The sequence below is a fragment of the Vidua macroura genome, chromosome 10, assembly GCF_024509145.1.
Source record: "Vidua macroura isolate BioBank_ID:100142 chromosome 10, ASM2450914v1, whole genome shotgun sequence".
Taxonomy (NCBI): Eukaryota; Metazoa; Chordata; class Aves; order Passeriformes; family Viduidae; genus Vidua; species Vidua macroura.
The window spans coordinates 11050737-11075279 of NC_071580.1; the positions used below are offsets into that span (position 1 = coordinate 11050737).

Here is a 24543-nt window from a genome sequence, read left to right on the forward strand (position 1 = left end):
AGGCTCTGTGGATTCATATGCTCCCACCTCTAACATTGACAGGACACAGGACGGTTTCAGGCTCATCTTTCTGCAGGGATATGATGTGAGATCAAGGCCAACATTGCAGCTGCTTTGGGAAACCCATGGTGAAAAGCAGCATGTTGGTGTCTAACAAGCATTTTTATGATGTTTCTGATTTTTTTTTAATTTGGGTACACCAGGTACATTCTGGTGGTACAGACAGTCAATTTCTGACAATGTTCCTTAATTTTCCTCTCCTTCATAAATTTTGTGCGCCCTTCCAGATGTTCCCATGACCCTTAATAAAACCTTTAGTGCTGCAAGGACAGAATTCTCTCCTGTCCGTGGCTAACCCACATGTAAAACCTGCTGACTGCTCTGCACCCCTGGTGCTGATGACATTCTCCTGAGCAGCCTGTCTGCAAACTCTGCCTGACCTGAGAAACAGCATTAGGGCAGGGAGCAGGGGACAGTGGCCACTGCCACCAGGCCACCTCTCAATGGCTGCGAGGGGACACGTTCCCCATCACAGCAGCACGGTCAGTGTGCTGTCCCACAGCCTATCTGCTTCCCATCCCAGCACGAGCACAGACTCAGCCTTTCATCCAATCCTGAAAGAACGTGTTTTTCTCCTCTTTTTTTTTTCAAGTGAACAAGAAGCTACAAGTGAATATTTGGCCTTCGCAACTTATGGGCTGCAGCCAAACCCTGCCATATGTTCCAACTAATACATGTGGGCTTTGCTTCTCATCCAAGAAAGAAAAAAAAGGACATTTATGAGTTGGGATTCAGCAGGATCATGTGGGAAGGAAGGGGTGGGGAAGTGATGCTATTTTTGTTGCTATAATTATTTGGTGGCCAAATCCCTGACCCTTGACGTCAGCCCTGGAGGGTCTGTTTAACTGACCAGTTGTCATGGAAAGAAGGACTGGTTGGGAGGTACAGGCTGATGAGGAACAGCTCTTTGCTGCCTGAACCCACCCACAGGCAGACCCCCTGCCTTCATTAGTCATCACCAGCTCATGGCCAAGAAATAAAAATGTCAATACCTTATTGCTGATACATTGGCTGGAAACAAAAGCATCCAGGGAAGTTCGTGCCCTCCTTCCTGCCATCCCTTACTGCTGAAACACACTGGCCAAGTCCTGATCTCAGCTTCCCCAGTGCTACGAGAGAAACTCCACGGCCCTCAGCTGGGTCACTCCGGGTTCACATCGATTTATCCCAACTCAGCCTGGCCTCAGTCCAGACTACACACATGGAAACATGCCCTGTGCAGAGTACAGGGGTTCCTACTCCTTGGGAACAAACCCAATCACAATGACTAATTCATACCACCTCCAAAGGAAAAAACTAAGATAAATAACCCCTCAGTTCCTTGCTCCAGACGTCCAGCAGTGCTTTGAGCCCAGAATCCTGCTAGCAAGGCTCCAGCAGGGCTCAGGAGGTTGGCAGTAAAGCAACAGCTACTGACAGGATGGTTTCTCACCACTGCTGGTGCCATCCACGATGAAATCACCAGTTGTACAAGAAATTGGAATAATCCTTGCTGAAACCTCAGCCACAACTCAAGAGTACTGGGCATAAGTTTGCTTAGCAGGGCTAAGCTGCATTGCTCATTCACATGCAGTTCATCATCAGCTGCCGTTTGTTATTCCTGTGGCCAAGGACAACAAAAGGGCTCTGCAGAAGCCAGAGCAGAGCTCTCGGACGTATGGATGAGATTTAACAGGCAGCTCAAAAAGCCACTTAACAAATCCCAGCACACCAAGGCACATGGACAGGGCAGTTCAGCAGCAAGGCTCTGCCAAGGAGCAGCCAGCAGGGGAAAGTGCAATGACCACGAGAAACTAAGGAGATGCAAGAACAGGGAAGGGGCAGGTTCCTGGGTCCCATCCCAGCAGCAGGAGTCTGGGCTCTCATGCACTGTTGGTGCCCAGTTTTGTTATCCCACTTGGGATATTAACCTGCACTGGGAGGCCTTTAGATCAAGGTCTCAAAAAATCCATTCAAACCATGTGAGTCACACCTGTCTCATCCATCATCCAAGCCACATCACCAGACATTGCCAAGAAATAAGGAGGAATTCAGGGTTACTTTGTTTTCTTCAAAAGACTGCAAAATATTGCAGGCTAGGATCCACTGCACTGGGTCTATAATTAGTATGTTTTTCTATATTATTCTGTATAGTATATTTTGAAGCCCTGGCACAACTGCATAGCTATGAAGTGAGAAAGAGGAATTTAGCAAGACGAAAAGAGTAGTGCTGGCTATCAAATGGATGGTTACTAGGCTGTATGAAACGAACTTAGTGGGTCTAAGACCAGTAGGTGTTTACTGGTTGTGTCCTGATTTGCTGGGCAGTGCTGTGCTAATTTACTACCAGTTGAAATGATGTGGCAAACTGCAAACACCTTAGTTTTGCTTTTGGATTTGCTCTATTAAAAAAAAAAAAAAAAAAAAAAGAAACAACCAAACACTCTAAAAACCAAAGAAACCAACAGAAAATCACTATAACCAGCTAGTCCAATTTTTAGTACATCACAAGCCCATGCTCAAGTCCAAAAAGTCAAGACTGAGAATCCTGTGAAGACACTGAAACACCTTCATGAGAAAGATGCACCTAGTCTGCATTTGCTGGCAGCAGAGTTGAACCACTGGGTTACCTCTTTCCCTCTCTGACAATACTTTCAACTCTAAACATTTTAGAAGCATTTCATTTGAAATTATCAGCAAGAACAGGAGCAGGGGCAGTTGGGTCAGTGTCCTGGGCTTAGGGCAGGACTAAATATCCTGCTCTAAACCCAGGACACTGACCCAACCATCAAGACTCAGAAGTTTTCCATCCCCATAAACTGAGTTTATTTTTGTCCTAAATAATTTTAACATTCTGAGCACTAACATTTACCCTCTGCTGAGGAGCAGGAATGCTTTCTCAGAAAATCTAAATAAAGAGACGTTCCAAGAGATTAAGTCTCAGATCTGTTTATTTATCCAGTATCTGAGTAATACCAATTCTCAAGATTGAAGATAAATAAACACCACTAATAGTAAAAATCCAAATAATAATGATTATATGACAGTTTTACTATAGGTCTTCATCTGAGATGTCACATAAATCCTGCAAAAACAAGACCAACTGCACAGGCAGGCCTTGCAGGACAGGTGGTGCCTGTGGTGAGAAACAGCTGCTCCCCCAAAGACTTTAAAGTAAGAAGTTTTACACACTATCTTGTGTCACTGCCCACAAGATGCTGCACGTGAAACCACATTTCCCCAAAGGCTGTGGCTTATCCCAGGACAGGACCGCATTATCTGCTTAGGTCCATGCAGCATTGTGGCACAAAGGAAAACTGAGCAAAATGTGCATGGAAAACAGCAGTCCTTGAGTGAAACAAACGAAATTCCCTAAGCAACTACACTGGTGTGAATCCAGAATAACTCCACAGCCCCTAGGTAGGTGATTCACATCTCTGTCGTAGTTACTCGAGGTGGAAAGGATTTGGTTGAAGTGTCTCAACAACCACTGTCCCGAGGGTTGGTACAGGCACTCAGATGCCCAAATGTGGCTCGTGGAGAGATCACATAAGCACTGGCAGAGGACAGAACCACCAGAGTGGAGAGGTTAAATGCTGAGGTTTACATACACAGCTCTCCTCCCTTGGGTCTGGATTGTCATAAGTAGGGAGTTTACAAAGGAAGAACTTCAGTCAGACAATAATCTGTATCACAAGTGTTTCTGAAATTTGGCCTCCCACTTGTCCCACTTTTGTTTCTCTCCTGTGTTTTTTTATCAAGTGATTATTGTGCTTGTTGCATTTCATCTTGGTGGTGTGGGTGGGCAGGACAGCCCAGTGTGACCAAGGACACGGTGCCTCCAGCACTGCCCCATCTGCTGCAGTGGGGAAAACCCAGCATTGAAGATGAAAGTGGAAATTTTCCCTAAACAAGACCTTGTTAAAAAAAAAAAAAAGAATCAGCTTTAAAGAACAAATAAACAGTCTCTCCTACAACACGGAAAACCTAAACATTGTTTTATGCTTGCAACACAAGAAGTCATGATGGTAACAGAATTGAAGAACATCTCAGACATGACAAGGGAGAGCTCAAGCCAAAGACAGGATAAGCCAGACACAGTCAGGCTCTTGCCCCTTTTGCTCCACCTACAATCTGGCATTACTAAGAGAGAAGCAATGTCCAACGTGCTGGGGACTTCTTTTATTTATTGTTTTAAACCCAAGCACAGGCTAAAAGGCTTTTTCCCATCTAGATCCAAGGCTGGTGGTTACAGACTACATACGTACAATTCCTGCCATGCTTCACTGATGTGCAACAGGGCATTCAGGCATGTGGGGAGACAAGACCACTGCAACTCAGTATTTACAAACTGGGAGGAAGTGCTCAGCAACAGCACACCAATATCCACAGAAAATTAAAACAGGCTATAGCCATCAATCCAGAAAGCAGGCCAGGGAATGCTGGAGCTGGTAACAGGATGAGACAAAGGAAAGAGACCTCAAGAGGAGGGTCAGTAAGTAGAAGAGAAACTAGATTTGGTTTTGTAATTGACACAGTGATCAACTTTTCCAGGTTACTTGTTTTTGGACCAAGCTGACTTGTAGAAGTTAGACTGGGGACTGGAAGTAATGCTCTGTCACAGGGTTCATAGCAGACCATCCAGGGCAAGCTCCAGCACAGCTCCTGAGTCAGCAGCTCGCAGCAGCAAACACTGTCACGCTGTACATTGTGTACATTTCCTCCTCCACTCACTCTCAGAGCTAGAAAAACTCCAAAAAGCAGGGTTAGGAACGTCATGGCCTGCAGGCTAGGTTTTTACAGAAACAAGATGACTACAGCAGCAAAGCAAGGAGGACATGACTAATAAAATATTTAAGAGGGCAAAGTGATCCAACCACACCCACCTGCCAAGCCCAGAGGTTATTTCTTTGATAAAGACCAAGCAGCCAGCACAGAACTGAGACTCACCAGCATTTGGCAAAATGTCCAGCCCATGGGGCATGACAGCAGAAACCCATTGAAGAACCTTTTCACTGTGGGCTGGAGAGCCCACTACATGCATTGCATGTTTTCACCTCCTTCTCTGTTTCCACACCTTCTCACCCTAACTGACTCAAACAGATGCACCCACTATATTTCCAAGTTACCTGAAAACACCAGCTCTCCTAGGAAAAGGAGGAGTCTTCCTACTTAAATACATATTGAGAAGCAACACAAACACATTTGGACTTAGGTTGCTTGTTCAATGCAATCTGTCTACAGTCCATAGAGTCTGCAGTCAACTTCAGGAGCCTGACCCCAAGCCCAAAGCTGACAGAAACCCTTAGCTGAATCCACAAGCTGTCCCATTCCTGCAGTGCATCACAGCCTCCCCTCACATCATGCCAGAGTCACCAGAAACACTCAGATCATGTCTGTGAAATAGAAAAACGGTCTTCAGAAGAACACTGTTTCTGTTTCAGAAAAGTATGGATAAATTAGGAAATAATTGATAGGATGATGAGGGTGATCACACCAAAGGCTGATAGAATATGTTTTTGTAGAGGGATAGCACTGGTATTTCACTTACACACATCATCACCTCTCTGCCCTTTTACAATGCTCTATGCAGGAATATCTTCAGCATCTACTCAGAAGCAGGAGCAATGCAGCCCAGTGCACCTGCTGCCATCATCGTTTTAAAAATTCCAAAAAAGAAAAAAAAAAAAAAAAGTAGCAAAAAAAGTCCAAAACTTCCAAATCTAGCACCAGTTTTCCATCAATTCACTGCAGAGTCTCATTCACATCATCACAACGGGGCCAGGCTGTGCTGGTGCTTGCTCTGCAGTGAGGGACCAGAGGCAGTGGGAGACCCCAGCCTGTTCCCAGGGCACCAAAAGGCAGTGGGGAGCCCTGCCTGCTCCCAGGGCATCTGGGTGGCTCTGCTGCAGAGTCACACACAGTGTTTGGCTGTGCATCTGTCCAGCAGGACTGAAAGCTTTTGCTTTTCCTGCCCCACAGGAGTGTTGCAAGAATTAGTTCATGTATATTCAGCACCGTTTTTCAAAGCACTGCACAAGAGCCAAACCCTTTGGTTTTTTTCATCTGTTCCTTGCTCTGTCACTGCCTCCTGACGGGATGTATTTCTCCCCTCCTGAGAAACAAACAAGTACGAGGTCAACAAGAGTGGGAGGTGGGAAGCACATTCCAGGCTGCTGCTCTTCTCTCAAACCACAAATGGCACCAAACCCTGCCATCCTCCCAGTGCTCTGTACTAGTGCTCAGCATCCTGGCCTCGTGATGCAGCCCAGGGAGGAGCTGGACAGGGTACACAGCAGGGTGTTGAACCTCATCTCATTTCCTCTTTGGTTTCAAGAAGCAAAACACCAGGGTGAAGTGGCCACCCCCGAGCTGTGCAGCCTGTCTGTGCACCCACAGCACGGCACGGGGGCTCTGCAGAAGCCCCACTTTGAAGCTCCTCTTTTCAGATAAAATGCGGAGCAGATGCTGCAGCCAAAGCCAACCCAGAGGGTGTGGAGCTGATGCATCCCAACCCCCAGGGAACATGCCAAAGCCTTGGCACTCAGCCTTGGCATGAGGGGATGGTTCACATCCAAGTGTACGACAGTAGACCTCGTGTTTGGTGCAAGTGCAGGCAAATCCCATGGGGGGATATTTTCTCCTGTGCACAGACTTGTTGAGCCAGAGCAGAAGGGCAATCCTGGGAGCAGAGCTCAGGTACAGGCAGCAGCCAGGTGAGGACGTGGACAAATCACTGCAGGGTGCTGTGAGGGACCAGGTTGGTCAGAGTGCTGCTTACAAAACCCAAGAGCATCAGTAAGGATTAAAGAAAAAGGTATTAAAAACATGAACAAGTCTAATCAGAGAGTAGCATCCCTTGGCTCCAATGCCCGACACTCAGACAGCCATGCAGATAAGAACATCCACTACTCCATCTGAGAGCAGTGAAATCAGCGTTAGCATGAACATAAAATCCCCAGATGTTGCAAAAGCAAATTAAGATGAGTCACACATAAAATAAATTTTTAAGGGGCTGTTTTAAACACATTGCTTTGATAAGCTTAGAATGCCATTTTAAATGAGGAAAATAACCTGAGTCTCAGTAGAAGCATACATGCAAGAACAGCCCATACCCTAAAATTTTCTGGGGTTTTATATATCAATTTTACTGAAGTGGGACACAAAAACTCTATTATTTAATTTAGAGGAAAGTTCTTCAGTGAGATTGACATCAGTGAGTCTGAAAAAGGCTTTGAAATCAGATTAAGAAATCACTTAATTTTTTAGCATGACAAATTTTGCGTCACTTCCCACAGATGCTGACACTACATAGAATATCTTTTATAGTAAGGACCATCAGCTGCATTAGCACTGCACACAAGCCAAATTACAGTTCCAGTTCACCCCCAGGATTTCTTTCAGGAACTCTATATATCACATGGCCACTAGAGTTTAAGCCAATGCAGTTCTAGTCCCTCACTTGTAAAACTGACATTAAGGCAATGACAGAGAAGGAAGCATAGAAAAAGCAATGTAGCTATGATTTTCCACTGGGTTTCAGAGTGCTGACTGTTTGCCTCCTTGATGCGTTGCTGTGTAAGAACTGCACCACAAGCACCAGCACTGCCTAGGAAAGATGTTTGTTTCTCCACCTAGAAATGGATTTCAGCAGAATCACCCTCGCTAGCACGTAACGTGCTCTGCTACACAGGTCTTCACCTATTAAGTTGCCTATAGCAACTAAAAGGTTATGAATGTGCTCAAATAAAGCAGAAATCCACAGGGAGATGTTCCAGAAATGCTTTAAACATTCTGCTTGGCATGAAACAAAATTCCCAGAGTTTCTGTCCTTACTAGTCATGAACAGGAAGACTTACTACAGGTGGCTGGCTTGGCAGAACACAAGTCTTGAATGAATAAGAAAAATACCATTATCATGGTGTGGGTTGGTGAGAGGAGGTTGGGGTTTTTTTCCTCTGGTTTTTTTTTGGTTTTTTTTTTTTTTTTTTCTTCTTTTTGGCAAGGAAGTTTAAAGAGTAACACCATTTTTCTCAGGGAAGGCACCAGTTATAAGGCAGAAGTTACTGGGATAAGAGGATGATACTCAGGATGTCAGCAGCTGCTAAATACTGACTGCACACTGTTACTTTGCAGAAATACTGTGAAGTATTTCACATCACATCGGGACAATGACCATCAGGTCCGTGGAACACAAGTTATGTACCTTCCAGCTTCACCTACAGTCCCAGCTCCTGAAACATGGAATCAGTTCAGGCTGTCTGAAAGGGAAACACTTGTGGCAGAGGGCATTGGGGGGTTACTGAGGGGTTTCTGGGGCTTTCCTCTGCAAACTGAAGGCAGACAATTTTCATAATTATACTGTGTTGCAGTAAAACAAAAACATCCTTTCCCCAGAGTAAATAGAAAAACCACTCAAAACAAGACAGGAAAAGCACAGGTTAACAAAAACTGGAGAGAATCTACGTTGCCATCCAGGATTCCCTGTCTCGGGAACTAGACATGACCACTGACCGCACACACCAGAGAGAACATCGTGGGGAACCGTACCTGTACGGCTGGGGAGAGATGGCAGAGGGGGCACACCTGGGATGTTCGGGAGTATGGAAGCGGGGGGAACCCTTTGGAGAGGGCGGGTAAGGGGGGCCGGGCAGTGCCTACCTGGATGTATGCGCGCTGCAGGTAGCTGTAGGGCACCCTGCGCTGGAAGTCGGCGCGCACCTCCTCGGCGGCGCGGTGGCGGGACACGGCCCCCAGGCGCGGCTCCTCGCAGCGCCGCACGCAGTCTGCGCGCCGCAGCACCGAGCCGAAGAACGGCAGGTCCCCGCCGGCGCCCGGGCCCGGCTCCGCCAGCCGCACCTGCGCTCGGCACAGCCGCCGGCACCGCAGCCGCGCCGCCCGCAGCTCCCGCCGGCTGCGCAGCGCCCGCTCCAGGCACCGCGCCGCGCCCGCGAAGTCCCCGCCGTAGTACGCCTCCACCCCGCTGGCGTACAGCGCATCGAAGGGCTCCAGCGGGCCGCCCTCCGCCGCGCACCCGCCGCCCGCCGCCGGCAGCACCAGCAGCGGCAGCAGCAGCGGCAGCAGCCGGGCCCCCCCGCGCCGGCTCCCGGGTGCCATGCCCGCCGCGCCGCCGGGACGCGCCGTGGGCAGCGCGGTGCGGGCGCGCTCGGGGCCACGGGGTTCGGCGGCGGGATGCGGGAGGGTCCGGGGCTCCGCGCCGCGCGCTCCGCCCGGCGGGCTCCGCGCAGTGCAGCTCGGTGTAGTGCGGTCCGTGCAGCGGCGCCGTGCAGTGGATCCCGGCGTGGTGGGATGCGGGAGTGCGCGCCGTGCAGTCCGCCCGGCGGGGCCCGGGGATCCGTGCGATGGATCTCGGTATGATGGGACGCGGGGGTCCGTCAGTGGGAGCGGGGCTCGGTGCGGCGGGCCGGGGGGCCGCGGGCTCCGGGGGCCGTGCGCGGGGCTCGGCTGCGGTGGCTGCGGGGCCGCGGCTCCATGCACGCCCGGCCTGTGCCGCCTCCCGCGCCGCCGGCACCTCTTAAAGGGCCCCGCGCCGCCGGCCCGGCCCGCCCCGCCCGCGCCGCCGGCCCGGCCCCGGCCCCCCCGCAGCGAGCCGGGGGCGCGCAGGGGGCGCGGCAGCAGCCGGGGCTGCTCGGAGCATCCCCGCTCCCCGCGGCCGCAGGGGTTTGTGAGTGACGTCGGGAAATGTAAATCGTCCCGGGGTGATGTCAGCGGCAGCAGCGGCACCAGGCTTTCCTCCCGCTTCTCCCTGCCGTGCTCTCACCTCCTCCTGCCGCCCCGCATCCCCGCGCTGGCCTTATTCAAAGGATGCTTGGTTTTGTCTCCCTGCGAGGCTGCTGCTTGGAGCCGTTTTTCGCTGGGTTCTCCACCCCACTCGCCTTTCTTACCCCGGCACCCTCCTGCCTTCGGGGATTCTGCAAATAAATAATCTGGGATGGGCACAGTGAGTGGCTGGCGAAGCTTTTTCAGCCTCCAGCTGTGTGTTTGTCTCGATTCCTCCAAGATTTCTCTCTTCCAATGCTGCAATGCCTTGCCCTGCCCTGCCAAAAATGTTACTTTTTTTTTTTTTTTTCATGAATTTTAATGCTTTCTTGTGACGAGATGCTTGGCAATGCAGACTGGTGACACATGAAAAAAAAAATCTTAGTTGGCATTTTAAATAATCTCAGTGTTGAACACCTGTCACCAAGAAGTTTTTCATATTAACACAGTTAATTTGGCTGAAAACAGTTGTTCCTGAGTGAGGGGGAATGACCAAACCCTGGATTTGGCTAGGTGCTTCACTGTAAGATGTTCTGCTACTCCACAAAGTCTGTGCATACAGCACTGTTCTCAGTAGGGTCTCTCACAAGGCATTGTGGCCTGATTTCTTTCAGACATTTCAGTGATATCTCTACAGATATTGCCTATCTTCTCATAGACTAAAACAGCTGCAAATGTGAGATGCTTGAAATCCACTTGGTCCAGACTTTGTTATTGCAATAAGCCAGATGTTCCTCACGGTCATGCTGTGCATCCCCCTCTGCTGCTCCGGTGACTTTGATCAAATCATGCCTTGTTTATACTGCTGTGTCCTGGATGAGAAACAGGGCTCAACAGCCTCTCATTGGGCAAGTGATCAGATTATGGAGTCAGTTTACCACAGTTTCTCATAAAGGAAGTTTTTTTCCACATTACTAGAGTTCTTGGTGAAGATCTTTCCCATCTGGCAAAGATTTCATAACAATTGTCCTTGTTGCTTTCTTGCAAATTGGCACAAAATGTTTTAAAGGTTTGGGTGTCCCTCCACCCTTCTCTCTGCCTGGCTGGCATGCTGGGAAGGGTATCACAACAGGAGAGCCCAACCCTGAAAGGGTATCTGAAGTGGAAGGGGTACATACTGTGACCATTTGCCTGTGCAGAACAAAGGTCTCAGGTCCAGATAAAGCCTTTTGCAAAGAAAAGTTTATCAGCACTCCTCTGGGAGCAGAGGCGACATTATGAGAGGGCCACTTAAACCTTCTCAAGGGTTCCAGAGGTGCCACTGGTGAGTGCAGAAGTTTAGAGCTGGGGAGAGCTCTGCTCCAAATCACAGGGATAAAATGCTTGGCTCCCTGGGTGAATGTTCTGAAGGGTACATCTCAGATGATCTGTTTGCAGAAGTGCTGTACCCAATTCCACATTGCTTCCAAGTCAGCAACATCTCTGTGCTTGCAGTGGTAACTGAGGCCCTGCATAGGAAGGAATGCAGAAAGAACCTGAGTGACTGGAGAGAGAAAGAAGTAAAACAAAATGTTTTATTTCACCCTGCTGCATGTTCTGGTCCAGATCTTTATTTTCATTAAAAGTCTTTTTTAAAACAGCAAAGAAAAAGTTATTTGTTCTGACCCATTCTGCTGCCCTTCTTGCAGGATTTTCTCTGTAGGCACCCACTCACTTTGGGACCAGACTGCCACCGCCCCAATTTGCAGTCTCCCTGCCTGGAGTCACATCTTCTTTGTTCACAGACATTTGGCTTTCCCTCACCTTGGTGGTCTGTTTTTAGCTAATTGTAGCAAAGAGCGCAACAAGAGTTGGCACATACGAGGCTCTTAATCCAGGGTATCTCTCCAACATTCGGTGCAGTTGCTTGAACAACCACTTTCAGTTCATGAGCCTGCTCACTGCCAGAGCTGCAAGCAGATGGAAAGCAGTTTGCTGGTCCCTTTATTGTGAGTCTTGTTCTTGCAGAAGATCTGCACCATAACATCCAGCAGTGCTGCTGCTACAGACATCAGCATCATAGGCAAGGTAGGCTTGCCTCCATGGAGCTGGAAAGGAACTGGGTTTGGAAGCAAAGCTTCCAAAGCAGATATAAAGAGAGGGTTTCACCCAGCACAGCAATTACTGGTTTAGGATGTCACAACTCTGAATCAGGCCCCAAGATGCCTGAGATATCCCTCATGCCTTTAATGAAAGAAATAATTCTAAAAATGTAACAATTCAGCCCGTGTTCAGATGTTGATCCTGGCCCCTGTGCAGTTGTTTTGAAAAACCTTTTCCTACGTAAATAGGTTCATCTGAAGCTTTATTTTTTTTTCTTGAAAACTCTGATTTGTGAGTCAAACCACTGATGATTTGGCAACAAGATAAGAGCAAAACTTAAAATTACTTGCAAAATGGCTTTCCAGCATGCACTGTAAAAGCAGACCTAGGTTTCAAGCCCTCTCTGTTTCATTTGTAGATTTGCTTTCATATTTAATCATGTACAAACTTTATAATTCCAGATGAAACACAGGTGACCTTTTCAGCCATGTACCTTAGTGAGATAGAGAGGTTTGAGTCAGATGGAGAAGTACAACATACCCTTATTAAAGGGCGTTGGGTTTTGCCTCATGTGCAAAACTGAAAGTTAATTGAATGTATCACATCCATTAGTTAAGTACTTCATGATTTAGACCCAAATCTGTACCTGAATTCCATAGAATGCCTCCATCTACCCAAGACATTTTTTGTTCAAGGAGGTGTGAGAGTGGTTGTGAATGTCAGTAAATGTCAGGAAATTAATACCAAATGAAAAGATGTGCTGCAGTATTAATCATGCACCATATTTTGAGACTCTCCTTCCAGGAAAAATCCATCATCAGAGTTGTATAAAACTAGTCTGGGTTTGGGCAGAGTGAAAGGATGAGTGACCAAGGAGGAATTTTCTCTGTAAATTTTTAATCTTGGTGTAGCAAGATGTAGCACATTGCAACAGTGTAGAACTTGGATGGAGAGAACACAAGGTGCCTGTTGGGGATGCCTCTGCATCTGCTCCAGGCTTTACCTGCTGTTTCTTTGCTGGTATCTTACAAATCTGCTTCCCCACAGCTGTCCCCCTGTATGTTTGGGCCTGTCTCTGATGCATTGCTCTGCACAGGTTGCTGATAACTTGAGGTCAGCACAGGTGAACAGGTCTTTAACTTTTCTTCCAAAGCATTTTAACTTTTACTTCCTTCTAGCAATATTTCTGTTGGCTCAGGACCTGGGAGCAGCTATCACTTTCTCCCAGACATCTGATCTGTGATCAAATGCCGGCTGTTGTTATTTCATAAACTACTGTCTCAAGAACCTGGAATGTCCTCTGTCCTAGCAGCCCTCTATCCTGACATTTCTCCAATGCATGTCCACCTCATATCTTGCTGATGACAGCCTCATTTTCCTTAATGACTTCCTCTTGACATTACCTCTGCAGAAGCACAAAATGATTGCCAGCAAAGCTTTGCTTTCAGTGTTGCTCTAAGTGCATGGCCTACTCTTGTATCCTCACTCGGACTGTCAAGGTCAGCTCATATCTTCCTCGGCAGCATGCAGCAAAGGTGCCTTCTCTCAGCACTTCTCTCTCTGCTGCACACCATTATTAATACCAGCCTTGACAGCTCATTCTTTTCTTTGTCCTTGTCTGTCCTGTCTCTCTGCTTCATTTTATGGGATTTACTGTACCTCTGCCTGTTTTGAACAGGGTTTTGTATTCTAGAATTTGCCATTGCTTCTTCACTGCAGCACAAACCAAAACTAACTCCCCAAAGCCATCTCTGCAATCATCCCTCCATTGTGCCTCCTGAAGCTTTGGACATGTGTGCTTTAGTTTGCAAGTGCTATGTGATACACAGAAACCCCTGTGCTGCATCTGTTATAAAAACCTTGATACAAGAGCACAGACAAATACAACATAAGGCTTGCTGTTGGCACTCTGCAGAGAAATACAATCCTATAAATCACATAAGCAGAAGATCCTTGTGTCTTCCCATGTGTAGACAGTAGTATGAGCCTTATTGAATTCCAAGTGCCTTCACACTTTTCTTACTGGGAAACTTGGACTTGACTGCTGTTGTAAATTAAAAAACAATAAAAACAAGTTCAAGAAGTATAAAATACAGAACCAAAGGCACACTGGTGTCTTGAAGGAGTTGGCTCCATGCCTGTCACATTTGAGCTTGGATTTAAAATACTTCTATGGTCTATATTATTTGGGATGACAACAATTAATAACACTAAAGAATTATTCTATTGTGCTCTACATACCACTTTTCCTACACCGACAGACAAAAAGTTTTACATAACTAGAGTTGCTGTTATGAACAGGAAGGTACCTATAAATGATATAAACTGGGAAAATTTAATCGGAGACTCATATGACACAGTTATTTTCAATGCATAGTCTGGAGTTAATGAGACGTGTGAATGGTTCCATTGTGTAACTGTCTGAAGTTTAGCTGTGAGCTGTGGCAGTTTCAGAGCGTGAACAGGGTCCAATTCATGACTGCTGTAATTGGACCGAAGTCGGTGACATTGTCAAAATGATGGGTCAAGTGTAGAGCGTGCGCTCGCACAGCCGGAGCCTGGCTGCAGCTCTAGGAGGCCACAGGCGTGGGTGGATGGTGACACAGGCTGGTGAGCTGGCCTCTTTCAGTGCTTTGAGGGACACAGAATTCATGTGGAGCCACAGGTGACACTTCTGTCGGATAAACTGCAGCCCTCTGCCGTGGAGTGTGAGTGGAGAAGAAAGATGGGATGGCAGAGAGAGGCCACACAGAGCAAACCTCCTCTTCTGCCCAAAATGAGGTTGATGGAGATGTGTGTGCGCAGATGGAGTGGCCCAAGCTCCCGTGCAGCTGGTGTGGGCGTTTGCAGACTCACCACCTCTCCAGGGAAGAGCTTCCCATGAAAATCCTGCCCTTCAAAACCTGTGGGGTAAACATCAGGTGAATTTGATTCCCAGGTTTCCTTGTGCTGGCAGCTCTGCTGCCTGTAATGGGGCTGCTCCTGCCAAAAGTGTGAGGCCTGAGCTGCCTCACCTCAGCTGACTGAGGACTTGAGTGACATGGAAGAATCAGAGTTTGTGAAAGTCAGATGTTGGCATTGAAGTGAGACAACAGGGAAATACTCAAGGGCCTCTCAAAAGCTGTCTGTGTCTTTTTAGTGGAAATGGCAAATAAACCCTCATTAAAATCAATATAACTACCTCTAAATCCAGTGTGGCTATATATTTCTTCTGTATGACCTCATGTTTATTTTTTTGTATGCATTAATTTATAATCTGAGCACCTTGATGCTTTTTTTTTTTTTTTTTTTTTTTTTTTTTTTGGTTTGGTTTTGTCATTCCTCTTATCAGCCCTTTTCTGGTTTCAAAATATCATTCAGGGCTCAAAAGACATTTTAAAATAAGATCATGCATAAGCCATGGGGCAGCTGAGCCAGCTCAGGTAGATGTTGCATCCCATCCAAAATATAAGTTGCAAACAGCAAGGTTTTATCCAGAGACTTTTCTCTCTGCATCGCCCAGCAGTGAGAGACTGTGACTCCCAGAGTAAATATTTGTCTTCCCCACAGAGCCCTCCACATGAGCCAGACCCCAACTTATTGAAGAAAGAAGGAAATGTCAGGCAGGGGGAAGGGGTCCACAAGGAGGGCAACCCAACAGGAGAGTATGGAGAGCTGTCACAGTGGGAAACCCAACATCCTGCCTGTGAAACCAGAGGGGTGAAGAGAGCAGCAGTGGAAGCCCCAAAGGCAAAGTCCACTGAGGAAATGAAAAAACAATCTGGCAGTGGCAGGACACACTCAGCAGGGAGGAGCTCCCTGGTTAAGCACCAGCAGTGATAACTGTGATCCATCCCCCTCTGGGCCATCCCCCACCAGGACCACAGCAAACACCAGAGGCTCTCACCAACAGTGGCATGGCAGAGGTGTAGAGGGGACTCCTGTGTTTTCAGCCTTTCCCAGTTTTAATTTTATGATTCAGTGAAAAAGTGGGGGGCTGAGAGACTATGAAAGACATTAAGCTGACTTCTTTCACAAGCACTGGGCTCTCTGTGGCTCCCCTTTCACAGTCCATCTTTCCTGTACATTAATGCAGTTCTGACTGAGCTGCATTAATGGTGCAAATAACATCTACAGCCCTATCAACTGCAGCAGGGGAAAGCAGAAGAAATTATGTACATTTAAGTGTAAATTTGAATAGCTTTTGATCTCCTTAAAGACCTGCCCTGGTTAAAAATCAAAAACCTTCATGAGGGTGAAGTGCTGTTGGGGCAGATCACAGACACCTTCACGCAGAGAGGTCCAGAGGTGATTAAAACTACACTCCAGAGCACATTTGGCTGAATCGTTTTTTCTGTAAGGTGTTAGGTTTATATGGCCATAGTTTTCATCCTAGAGAATCCTAAAATGTTCTGCTAATGCTATACACATAAAACTCACTTCACTACAGCTGCTAGGCAGACAGATTGCTGGCACACTGCTTCCCATCCAGATGTGGGAAGGGAATAACCAACACAGGACATCTCAGCAAAATCCTGTCTTAAGGGAAATTACTCCTGAGAAAGGAAGAAGAACTGGAATTCTTAACATTTTGTGTAATGCAGAGTCCTCTGGGGGTTCTTGGTCACTCTTTACAAATGTAATACTGGAGTCAGAGTACTAGTGCCAACTGTGTGGCCCTGGGGCAAATGAGAGAAAACACAAAGATTTCAGAGTTGTGCTGGGAGCCTGTGATGGACCACGCCCAGATTCCCCTGGCAGTGAGTCCATAATACCTACACTGCCATGCTTGGCACCAGCTTGGGAACACAGAGCAGCAGGGCTACCTCCTGCCCCCCTCATGAGAAACCTCCTAACACTTGGTCAGCTCCAGCTGAAAGGAATAAGGCAGCTGAGGTTCTGTGTCCAGCTAAGGTGTGCAGGAGATTGCAGCACCATTCTTCCTCTCATCCCATCCCTTGTACCTGTGTCAATAACTGGGGGGAGATGGATGCTGCACAGATACTCTGTAGGGCCATTGCTGCTGGAGAAAGGGCTGGAAGGGGTGAATGGAGGAAGAAGACTTTGGAGGAGTGGATTCATGTCATTATTTGTTGAAAACATTCAGTTAGGAAAAGATTCTGCCAATCCAAGCAATGACATGTTCCCTCATTCTCTCTTTCCTACTCTTCCCCCATGGATAACATTTCGGCTTCATTAAAGTTGAAGTAAAGCTGGACAAACCCCCCTGCAGCAGCAAACTCACTCTGGTTTCACAGTGGTGTAAATTACAGAAAGACTAGATATGGAAACCATGGGATATGGTGGAGCAGTGGTGTAAGGACAAATCCTTCCTGGAGTCCTGGAGTGACTCCAGTTTGCTCAAGAACAACACTGTGAGATCAGATCTGCCTCAAGCTTCCCTGTGCCACCCTCTCTTACCCTTCTAAGGGATGCCAAGCTCCAGAGCAAACAACTGCAAACCAGGCACAGAGGGTGACTGTAACATCAGCTGTAGGACATATGGTGAGAGCAGCAAATCCAGAGGGTGATAGTGGAGAGGAGCAAATACCCTGTCTCATTGAAGTGTTCCCTGTAATTATAGAAGTTGAAGAATAGAAACACTCTTGAAGAGTGGGAAGGGAAATGGCCTCTGTGTTCCCTGTGGTGGAGCACTCTGTGAAAACTGATGTTTCTCTGATTAGTGGCTGTTTCTCTGAGGGGAGCAGCAGAAGGCTGTGGAGGGAGCAGATTCCCAGCATACCACATGCTGTGCACCCAGGCAGGGAAGCAAGAAGCCTGAAAACACCCAGGACAGAGGAACCAGCTCTCCTGACTCCTTGCAGGGGACACCCATTGCTGGCTCAGGCATGGAAGGTGAGCACCCCAGCAGAGAGCACAGCCTGTTCAGACAGCTCCAGCAGTTTCTCTGGGGCTTTTTTTTTTTTTTTTTGCTGAGGATGGACTGGGCAGAGGGAACAGATTTCAGCCTTACTGTAATCACTAAAAATAGTGTGCATTTGCTCCCTCTCTCCTACATTGCATTACCTCTGGGACTTGTCCAAAAAAAGATTCTGGAGGGTAGTCAAGAGGAGATGATGTCTAAACACAGTAGCAAGGACTCAGTTTTCGTTAATTTTCTGGTTTCTGTCCCAGCTTTTAATGGAAAAGAAGTAAGGCACAGACAGTGCTGCTTTTGTATCAGCTCTTTGCATCGAAGGTCTCAGCTGTTAGAAATTAGACTGTGGTTACTTCTTTGACCCCTGTCATTTCTGCAGAGAGCAGTGATCTGGTCCCACAAGCATCCTCCTGGCCAAGCCTTCAGGACTAGGAGTGAAATTTGCTCTGTATGCCAGGTCAAGAGTATTTTTTGAAGTATATGTCCAAAGAAGAACAGCTAAAAGCCTCAGCAACCTTTTGCTGCATTAATCCATCATACTTTGACAAGCTGATGGCTCAAATGAGCTGGATCCTTTATGGAAGGAGAAAATATATTTCTCATGAGAAGTGAGATTTTAATGGCAGAAGAGATATAGGAAAGCTTTAATCTTAGTACCAGAGTGTGTTTGTATTTAAGGAGATTCTGACCTTTTTTTGTCAGGAGAGATTGCTGGGAACCTGGCTTCACAATGGGCCAGATTGTGTATTTATTTCTTTAAACAGCCTCCATTGTTGTAAGCCAGGAAGGTCACTCAGAGCAGCAGCTGCTGCAGAGGCTGGTGGGAGCCCCAAAGCAAAGGTCACCAGAGCACTTCCAGAGGATTAGCAGTCGCCTGGGTGGAGATGCAGGCCTAAAAAGCATCTCAGAAGGCCCCTGGCCACAGCTGGATGATGCTCTGGGGGTGCCTCGTGCCAGTAGGGATAATGCTGTTGTGATTGACTCCAAGCTTTTAACCAGCACATGCTTGGGTATGCTGGGCTGGATGGGTTTAGAGCAGGGGATTCTCTGGGGAATGTGGGGAGTGTGTTCCTTGCTGGCTCCCAGCTGGAATCTAGGGCAGTATTACTGTGAGAGCAGTGAGAGACTGTGACTCCAAGAGTAAATATTTGTATTAAGTCTATATATATTATATTATATATAAGTATTGCTGTGAGTCTCCACCATCCTTTTTGCCATCCTGTGCCTCAGGGCCTCAGTTTGCTTGGCATCTGCAAAGGTAAAATTGAGCCTTTATTTATAGGTGGTGCCCATGCTGCACTTCCAACAGCAACACTTCCAGTACAAATTGCTGCATAGAGGAAAACCCAAAGCTCAGCTTTGTTGTGGCATTTCCCACTGGAAGAGCCAGCAGAAACCCTTTTCTACTGAAGAGTAAAGTGCTGTGTGAGAACAAGAAGGGAGTTCTACTCCACTTTGGGCTCAGACATCTTCTTGTCACTTTAGTCATGACAGAGTTTGAAATCTCTCCTCTATGGCAGTCCCTGAACGGGAAGGCCAGAGCATCCTTGTGGCCAGGAGGTCTTTCAGATGGAGCTCCAGGCAGGCTTTTGAAGCCCAGGACTCAAATTGAGGTAAGACACATAACAAAACACTTCTCAGGGAACAGGGCTCTTACTTCCCTGCTACAGTCTCCATGGAACTCCAAAATTCTCATTTGCTGCTACAGAAGAAGCAGGCAATGCAACAAGAGCCCACCCTGAGAGCTCAAGGATGCTCTCAGGCCTTGAATAGAGATGCCAGAGCTGTTCAGAGGGCAAAAGGTCAGCACAGGCTTCAAAATTTTCTGAATGCTGGTGTGGAAAATGCCCTCAAATGCCTGAGCCCTGCAGCAGAGAGGGTAAAGAGGCAATTCCTTACATCACAGGGGGTTCTTCAACGTTCCACGCAACCAGGTGGGGCTCAAAGAGTGACAGAGCCCAGAGAGAAAAGAAATAAGGGATTGATGGGGTATGTGATCAAACCTATGCCCCTTTGGAAGTCTTAATGAGTAGTCAGTCTGTTGTTTCACAATGTGTCTTGGGACAAATTCTGCTGATACGTTATAGGATTTTCAAACACATCTTGTGCTGATTTTCCAAACTTCTGGGAAAAGGAGAGCGTATGGGGGATTTTGTACCCAGTTAATTTTATGGAGTGCATTGAGTAAGGGTGGATTTATTTTCTGAGCTAGACATGGTTTCAAACATGGCTTTGTGTTTCTTCATTGAGGAGGCAGGGTACCGTTTTATTGCCATGTGTAAATTGCTTGTTGTTTTATTGAAGCATAAAAACACTTGGCATGGCTACAGCGTCCCATTATCTTTCAATTGGGTGGGCAATAATTCCCTAAACAAACACAAGACCTTATTAAACCCTCAAATACCTAGAAATCAAAACAACATAAGAACAGGGACATCCAATATGCTGCAGGTAGCAAAGAAATGAATGTGCTTTTTAACTACTGAACACAATTAGATCTGGAAGACCACCTTGAAAGCTGAAATAAAAGCATGTGTGATGTTAGCACTGCCTGCAGTTTTTCCTTGTGTTTCTTTGTTCTGCGTCTGCCTCTAAGCCTGCTACACTGCTGGTTATAAATCCCAAGGAACGGCTGATAGTCTGCTTCCAGATGAGTTTGCAGATACTAACCCAGTAGGGAGAGGTGGCAAAGGGGAGGCTGGCAGAGATCCTTGCATTTGCTCAGCCGCTGGAGCGGGATGTGTGCCAGTACTGGCTTCTGCACCAGGGCTGTTGTGGCGTCTCTTTGAACACACACAGGATGGAGATCAAGCCATCAGCTCACCCCCTTCTGCAGCAGTCCTGCTTCTGTGAGAGCTGACCTCATCTCAGAAAAACCTCAGCACATTCAGGAATTTGTGAGTCATCCCTGGGAAACTTTTCTCCCTCTGCACTAACATCTGAGCAGAATAGCTCACACTGCACTGGCCAGAGCTTCCCTACCTGGTAGGGCTTCAGGAGATTTTCCCCAACTTCATGAAATCAGCTTGCAGTCAGGATCCTGTGGTATATCAGTGACACCTGGAGTGGCTGTGCCCACAGCTTTTTCCTTCAACTCCTCTCTCCCCAAACAGCAGCATCCTGGTGGAGATGGAAGGAACAGTCCCTAGGCCAGGGGATGGCTCATGGACAACACAGCAGCCAGAGACAGAACCTGAGGAGAGAAGGCAGCAAAATCCAGCTGTGATGACAGTGCTGAGGGCTAATATTGACATCAGGGTCAGTACCAGGTAGCAGCAACCAAGGGCACCTCCCAGGTGACCCACCCTCAAGCCCCAGCTGCTTTAAAACTGTCATTCCTTTTGGCTCCTATCCTCAGCACGGCACATCTCAGCTAGAGGTCACCTGGGAGCAAAGAAGCCAGCTTTGAGCACTGCTCCCTGTTCATGAAGGATCAGCAAGACCTGTTAGGAGCACTGTGCTCCAGTGGAAGTGAGATTTTTCAAGCTCATGATGGTCAGGTTGACAGGAACACCAGAAGTCTGTGGCCTTCATCCTCCCTCAGCAGTCACGGCAGGTCTCTGCAGGACATTAAATGTGGCTCTGCAGAGGTCCCAGAGGACCCTGCCCTGACACCTGAAGATGTGGATGCAGTCTGGAGAAGGACACATGTAAAAGCATTCTTCAGCTCTGGGACAAACTTGACAGGAAGAAATAACAAGCAAGCAGAGAACCCAAAGTAAAACAACTCTGTCCTTTTTACACTGGGCAGGTACCAAACTGCCCATCAGCTGGTGCTGGATTTTCCCCAGCTGATGCTGTATCCATCCCACACAGACTTTCCATGGGGGGAAACGATGCCTGCTAAAGGAGCCCAAGGGAGGTGCTTGGCTTTCCAGGGGAGCTGGAGCTAGCATGTTTGTGTTAAGAGAAACCCCTCAATATCTGAAGCCATTCCCATCTGTACAGAGGCCCTGCTCAGTCAGATGTCTTCCCCAGATGTAGCATTTAGGAAAAAGGAGGCTAATTCCTGCTCTGCAATGGGAGAATGGTGTGGAAGGAGTTCGGACAGCTGGAGGAAATGGCAGTAAAGGCATGAGGAATTCTCATAAATCATCTTTGACCATTTGGATGCTTCATTTTATGCTTATGCCAACATGCTCACTCTCTGGGCCAAACATCACTGATTTTGTTGGAGTTTCCCCAGTGAGGCTTGGCTGGGATAAAATGGGACCTTTTTTCTTTAACTGTGTGTCCACTTTTTCATCACAAAACATCACAGGAACTCATTCTTTCCCATGCTGCACCCCCAAGCACACAAACATTCCAGTGCGAATAGAATGAGTTTCTGTGCTCAAAAAAGCAATACTTGAGGTTTTCCTGTGTACAGCACAAAAGCTATGTCAAGGCTGGGTTTCTTCTGCCCTGAACAATGAGCAGGGTCAACGCAGAAGTGGCCAGAGTTAGCCCCAGATACAAGAGAAACCAGCTGCCCGCTGATGCCAAAGCACTTCATCTCTGCAGTGGTTTGGCCATGGAGATTTCTTCTGCACTTAGCACAGAAAACCTGAAGTCTGAGACATTTCTGTGACATTCAGCAATGTGACACCCAGACAATAAATTCTCACATATGTGAACTGCCTCTCAGCATGTCAGGGAGAAAGTGCCAGGCAGGCACCCATGAATGCAGCCCAACCTCTTCTTCCCCAGGCCTCCAACCGTCCTGGCTGTCTTATTCTTGTCTTAGCTATATTTTCACTCCTTTTTCCAAAAAGCTAGGAGAGAAAAGACCAAGCTATCCCGCCCTTAAACATGTTTTGAGCTGTACTTTTGTCATGTTTCTGTGCTACCCATGTATTTCAAAAAGGTTCTGCTGATTTCCAGCACAGACTGTAAGGTCAGCAAAACACAGATCCAAGATCATCGCCCTGGGGCAACTACTTCCCTCTGAAGGGCTGAGATAACTAACAGTGCCCTGCACCAAAATTATCTCTCACAGTGACGTGCATGTGAGAAAATCAGGAGTCTCTCCACACATGGAATATTTCAGTCGCTGTCAGGTTAAACTCTGCTACCACAGAGCAAGAAACAGGCAACTGTGTTGGTTTACACCAGTTATGGAGCTGGTCCAAGCATTAGATGCAATGTTAATTAGGCACCTCATCATGAGGCCAGGAAACAACATAACCTATTATATACACAGGAATTTTTACATAATTTATCTGTTATGACAGCACTGAGGGTTTGTGCAAAGTTCTGTAAAAATCCAGAATAAAAAAACCTCAGTCCCCCTCTATCAGGATCTCACAATATAAAAACAGAAAGCAGGTAGACACAGAGAAAAATGAATAAAATAGAAACTTATGAGGCCTAAGTTCATGACAAAAAACAAACCTAGGGAAGCTCCCCCTTCCCTCATCCCATCCAGCCCCCAGTTATGGAGAAGGGTCCCAGCCTCCTGCTGCCTTCCCTGCCCTCAGCCCCAAGCTGGCACCTTGCAGATGGGAGAAGAAATGATCCCCCACTGTGAGTTACAGGATTAGGTGGGTTTGACATCCATCCAGTAATCCAGAAAGATGAAAAGACATCCATGTTGAGCCTGGCCAGGTTTCTGAAAGAGGCATAGGAGCCCAGAGATCTGCAGGAGTGATGCAAGCCCAGGTGAGGTTGAAGAGCCAGGGACACTGAAGGCAAACCACAAATAACTGGCTTTATCAGGTCATGCAAGGAAGTTCTCTGTTCCTAAAGCGGCTAAGGAAAATGAAGGATAATGTGAAGCTCTCTGAAATCAGAGGGTGTCAGAGCTGAGGGTGCTTTATTTTGCTTTCTGCTCTTCCTGTGAGCTGAGTGCTCTACAGGCAATCTCCAGGGCATATTGTCCATTATTCACTCTTCCTTTCTCCTTCCCCCTCAGCATTGTGGTTTGCTCACACCACAGAGTAGATGTTCATGTCACATGAAACAATTTCATCCTTTGTTTTCTCCTCTTCAGCTTGTAGTTTCAGTGCAAGTGTTTAAATGCTGCTCTGAGGACACAACTTCACTTTCAAATTTTCTCTGGCTGTTTTGTGCTGTCTCTAAACATTGCTCTGACATTCATTAATTTCCTTGTGCAAGAAATAAATACTATTAGCTTCATGTTAATGTATAAAATTAATCCCCACAAAATGAAATGAAATATAGCAACAAATTTTGGTGTGCCCACTGGGGCATCAATGTGCTGGTTTTTCAGGGTATGGCATATTTGTTCTACCTAGAACACAATTTAATATTAACATCAGCCATATCAGTGAGCATCTACCAGCCCCATCACACTGAGCAAGTGCTACAAGAAATTTTTCAGACACCTGTGACTTGTCCAGTTTGGGCAAAGCAGAAAACCTCAAAGTGGGCACTCCCTGCCAAACCTCCAGGCTTGGGCAGCACTTTGTTCTCGCAACAAACCAGAGGCAAGAATGCACAGAACTACATATGTGTCCCAAACCTTGGCCACAGAGAATAGGACAATTACAGCTGAAACCTTCCAAAACCACAGAAATGCCTGAGATGGACAGATCACATGGAAACCTTTAGCTCAGAGTGCTTAACAGAGTCACGGGAAAAGGTCTGGAAGGTGCTGCCCACAAGTGCAGGTGGGCCCCAGCCCATGCTCAGTGTCCGTGGGGACAACTCTGCAGCAGTCACCAGGGCTGACCCTGCTGACAGACAGGGTCCTGCATCTGGCATCTCTCCCAAGCCAGATGTCCCTGTGCTGCTGGCCCTCGCTGGGACAGAGCCTTGAGGAGCATGGCTAAGCCTCATTAAAAGCAGCATGAGTAGGAGATGGCAGTGGAGGCCATGTGCAGCCTCTGCATTCTCCTCCTCTG

The 24543-nt window shown here is 47.3% G+C and overlaps 1 protein-coding gene across 1 annotated transcript in view; it reads right to left on the bottom strand.

Moving 5' to 3' along the window:
- Positions 1 to 9156, bottom strand: part of P3H2 (prolyl 3-hydroxylase 2) — a 62876-nt gene extending 53720 nt beyond the window's left edge. Inside the window, exon 1 of the mRNA XM_053986748.1 lies at positions 8701 to 9156. Within this exon, the coding sequence (XP_053842723.1) occupies positions 8701 to 9156 (456 nt within the window). The remainder of the gene's footprint in view (positions 1 to 8700) is intronic.
- Between the last annotated feature and the right edge of the window lie 15387 nt (positions 9157 to 24543).